General features: G+C 34.4%; 1 protein-coding gene across 1 annotated transcript in view; it reads left to right on the plus strand.

Annotated features, from left to right (window-relative positions):
- Positions 1-1,792: 1,792 nt before the first annotated feature.
- LOC137650722 (synaptogenesis protein syg-2-like) overlaps positions 1,793-5,000 on the plus strand; it is a 140,334-nt gene continuing 137,126 nt past the window's right edge. Inside the window, 2 exon segments of the mRNA XM_068383885.1 lie at positions 1,793-1,909; positions 2,311-2,440. Coding sequence (XP_068239986.1) covers positions 1,793-1,909; positions 2,311-2,440 — 247 coding nt within the window.

Consider the following 5,000-nt stretch of genomic DNA (forward strand, 5'->3'; position numbering starts at 1 on the left):
CAAACCTCTGTTAATTGGAGATTTTGCCTTTTGCAAATCCCAGTATTATGAAAATTTACCTGTTACAAACCTGTATAATTCGGATATCATTGTATTAAAATCGTATCGAAATTATGAATAATGTCGGTAATAAATAACAATCTATAGTACTCGAAGTGCTTCGCATTATGGCCAATGTTTTATCACAAAGCAATTAGCATTCTGAATTTAGTTATTAAAAATGCATATATGTACTTTAAATGGCAAATTGCAGATAATGACCAATGTTAGTTAATCATTTGATTAGATTCCTTTCTTCACGGTCTTTCTGAGTTTTATAGTGTAGGATTTTCTATATTATGCATTCTAATAAATTTTTAATACCTCTGTAAGCATCTAGACTTTTCCTTTTATAGATTTATTATTTGGCTACTGAAGGGCAGGCTGTATTATGATGCAATGAGAGGTCGAGTTTACAATGATAAATTACTGGTGTTAACTTATATTCCAAACTGCGTCCAATGTATAATAAACGAGGCTTTTCCTTATTCGTCACAAATGCCTAGAATAAGTCCATAAAACTGGCCAAACAGCTTTTGATCAACTTCACAAAACCAAAGGATTATGATGTTCTATCGAAGAGACAGAAATATTGGATAATTGAAAATATTTATGAAATCTATTCGATATTATTAAAAAAAAATGACTATTTTCTTTAATACTTTTATTTCTACAAACCTATGGGAAATCCAATATTCCTGTAATATTTCGTTAAGTTGACCATGCAAAGTAAATACAAATCTAATTTTTAACAAATAGTGATGCCTTTTTTGATACTCTAAAATTACACTGGTTTACAAAAAAAAAAAAAAAAAAAAAAAAAAAAAAAATTGGTCTGAGGCAAGAATGGGGATAGGTGTTTTTTTTTTGTTTTTGTTTTTTATTTTTTTGGCTAATTTGGGTGTGCTGAATTCAAATTTATAAATAGTTTTGTTCTATTACCTCTATTTTTCTGGCTTTTAAATAGTCTCATATTAGTATAAACAGAATTTATATGCACATTTCAAGAGTTGCATAACCTTATAACAGATAAAACAGGATAGATAAAAAACACTGATTGAATCAATATACTTGGATGACACAATTACACAATTCATAGTGCCACACACAGTAAAAAGTATGTTTTCTTAGAAGATCTGGCGTATTTTGCCTCCGGGATGTCACGCAAGAGCATCCAGCAGAAGTCTCCCATCATGCCTGGATTATATTTGCCTTGATAGTTGCTCTCCATCTTCGTAATATCCTGGTGGAATCTTTCTCCATGCTCATCACTCACTGCTCCAAGGTTAGGCGGGAAGAAGTTGAGGTGGGAATGGAAAAAATGAATCTTGAGTGACATTTGGCACCCCATATCCTCGTAAGACTTTAGCAACTTTTCAATACAGGCTTGGTAATCTGGTACGTGTGTGTTACCAAAGAAGCCACTACAGACTGACTTGAATGCTTCCCATGCTCTCAGTTCCTTTAAGTTAAGAAGCTCCTCAAAATCAGTATCCTTCAGCACTTCTCGGATTTGAGGTCCGACAAAGATGCCCTCTTTGAGCTTAGCAGCTCTAACACCTGGGAACACAGTAGACAAGTGTTGGAAGGCAGCACCATTTTTGTCCAACGCCTTCACGAAATTCTTCATCAAACCAAGCTTGATGTGAAGAGGAGGAAGAAGCACCTTATTCATGCCCACCAGAGGATTCCCCTTGACGATGTGTTCGCCAGGAACAAAAGTGCTTCTAGACCCCCAGTCTTTCTGCTTGTAATGCTGGGATACAGCTCGAATATCCCAGAGACAGAGAACACAACAGTACTTTGTGAAGCCCCCTTGCTTACCCTTAAGAAGACCAATGACCTTGAGGTCCCCACACAGACTCCATTTGTACTCGCTGTACTTAATAGTTTCTAAAAGAAGCTCCATATTGTCATAGGACTCCTTTAGATGGACAGAGTATGCAATGGGAATGCTGGGATATTTATTCCCGGTGTGCAGAAGCACAGCCTTGAGACTTCGCTAGGAAGAGTCTGAAAAGACGCCAGTCTTAAGGATTATGTGGCACACCAAGTGACGTGAACAAGCCAGGTATGTTAGTGCAGCAGCAAAACTTGTTTTCCATGTCGAAAAAGGAAGCAAGGTGTTTGTTCCGATTCCTGAAACTGGTGACCCTTACATCTTCCTGGACTAGGTTCCACTGTTTAAGTCGAGAAGCCAAGAGCTCTGACTGCTGTTTTGACAGATACAAATCACGAGCAAGATCATTCAGGTCTTCTTGCGTGATCCAGTGTGGCTCGTTGCCACTTGTTCCTGAATATGTAGACTCAATATCTTCCAAGGATATTCACTCGGCAGAATCCTCCCTTGAAGGCACTTCTTCATCTGATGAGGAAAGATCCTTGTTTATTGGAGGTGTGGGTACAGGAAGATCAACTGAATGGGGAACGGGTCTCCTAGCAGATGGAAGGTTGAGATATTTGATCTTTTTCCTAGAAGATGCATTGAAACCAGTTATATTAGTTAAACAGAAATAACAATCATCTGCATGACCTCGTGGCTCTCTCCAAACCATCGGGACTTGCCATTAAACCATGCAGTTAGTCCATTGTAGCAGGGTTTACAACAGATGTGTGGAGCCCAAGACTTGTCCTGATCACCAATTTCACAGTCAAAATAGTTAAAGTAGGCGGTTCTGAGGAGGGAAGTGATGGTTCGACGTTGTGCAACTGTTGTGAAGTCCCCACACACGTAGCAGAAAGAATTGGCCTTGTTGAGGCATCCTCGATGTTTTGACGTGCTTGAAGCCATTGGAGAATCTGAAAATATAACAAAGTAAAACTAAATCATATGCAAGGCAATAAAATGTGCATTGGAAAATGTAATACTAATATTTAGATACCCAAAAGAAGTGTAACACGTTAGTTGAGGGACAGCAACCTCCTGCGCCACCTGCGAGACAACCTCTTTCAATGACTGTCAGAGCACTACTGAGTGTGGATTGAGACCTGCTGCCTTAACTGCCAAAATCCGTCTTGATATATAATTATACATATATATATATATATATATATATATATATATATATATATATATATATATATATATATATATATATATATATATATATATATATACATATATATATATATATATATATATATATATATATATATATATATATATATATATATATATATATATATAATATATATATAATGTAATGCAGTCACTTACATTTAGTGCATAATAACTAAAAAATAAGCCATGAGTCTCACAATATTAAAATTAACCCTAAATGCATATACTCCTTTATGTACCGTATATGCACAAAATGCACACTATGCATATCTAAAAAAAAAAAAACAGAGGTGATGAGTAAAAACAGATTTCAAATTTGAATTCAGCACCCCCAAATTAGGTAAAAACGGGTATTTTTGTGCTTGCCTCAATTTCTTTGTAAACCAGTGTTTTCTTACTATATGTTAATTTGAATCAGATATTATTTAATTGAAAATTTCGTTTATTCCCGCATCCCAAAGTAATTCATAATCCTATTTAATTTCTTTATTTTTTACTATTAAAAATAATATCCATGTCCCACTTGCAGTTATTCAATAATTATATATAATTTGTGATATCATTAATCTAATCGAAGCCTCTTCTAACATCCCATTAGAATAATGTAGTCATTATATAGTGCCCATTTTTAAGATCCCATAAAACTATTCATTATATAGTGCCCTATCTTGCAAGATTCCATTACATTAGTCATTATATAGTGCTATATTTCTAAGATACCATTAGAATAGTGGTCATATAATGACCATTTCTAAGATCCCATATAATATTCATTATATAGTGCCATATCTCCCAAGATACCATTACAATAGTCATTATATAGTGCCCCATTTCTAAGATCCGATTAGAATAGTCATTATAGAGTGCTTCATTTCTAAGATCCCATTACAATAGTCATTATATAGTGCCCCATTTCTAAGATCCCATTAGAATAGTCATTATAGAGTGCTTCATTTCTAAGTTCCCATTACAATAGTCATTATATAGTGCCCCATTTCTAAGATCACATTAGAATAGTCATTATAGAGTGCTTCATTTCTAAGTTCCCATTACAATAGTCATTATATAGTGCCCCATTTCTAAGATCACATTAGAATAGTCATTATAGAGTGCTTCATTTCTAAGATCCCAGTACAATAGTCATTGTATATTGCCCCATTTCTAAGATCCGATTAGAATAGTCATTATAGAGTGCTTCATTTCTAAGATCCTATTACAATAGTCATTATATATTGCCCCATTTCTAAGATCCGATTAGAATAGTCATTATAGAGTGCTTCATTTCTAAGATCCCATTAGAATAGTCATTATATAGTGCCCCATTTCTAAGATCCCATTAGAATAGTCATTATAGAGTGCTTCATTTCTAAGATCCCATTACAATAGTCATTATATAATGCCCCATTTCTAAGATCCGATCAGAATAGTCATTATAGAGTGCTTCATTTCTAAGATCCCATTACAATAGTCATTATATAATGCCCCATTTCTAAGATCCCATTAGAATAGTCATTATAGAGTGCTTCATTCTAAGATCCCAGTACAATAGTCATTATATAGTTCCCCATTTTTAAGATCCCATTAGAATAGTCACTATAGAGTGCTTCATTTCTAAGATCCCATTACAATAGTCATTATATAATGCCCCATTTCTAAGATCCGATCAGAATAGTCATTATAGAGTGCTTTATTTCTAAGATCCCATTACAATAGTCATTATATAGTGCCCCATTTCTAAGATCCCATTAGAATAGTCATTATAGAGTGCTTCATTTCTAAGATCCCAGTACAATAGTCATTATATAGTTCCCCATTTTTAAGATCCCATTAGAATAGTCACTATAGAGTGCTTCATTTCTAAGATCCCATTACAATAGTCATTATATAGTGCCCCCATTTC

Source organism: Palaemon carinicauda, chromosome 12, assembly GCF_036898095.1.
Source record: "Palaemon carinicauda isolate YSFRI2023 chromosome 12, ASM3689809v2, whole genome shotgun sequence".
NCBI lineage: Eukaryota > Metazoa > Arthropoda > Malacostraca > Decapoda > Palaemonidae > Palaemon > Palaemon carinicauda.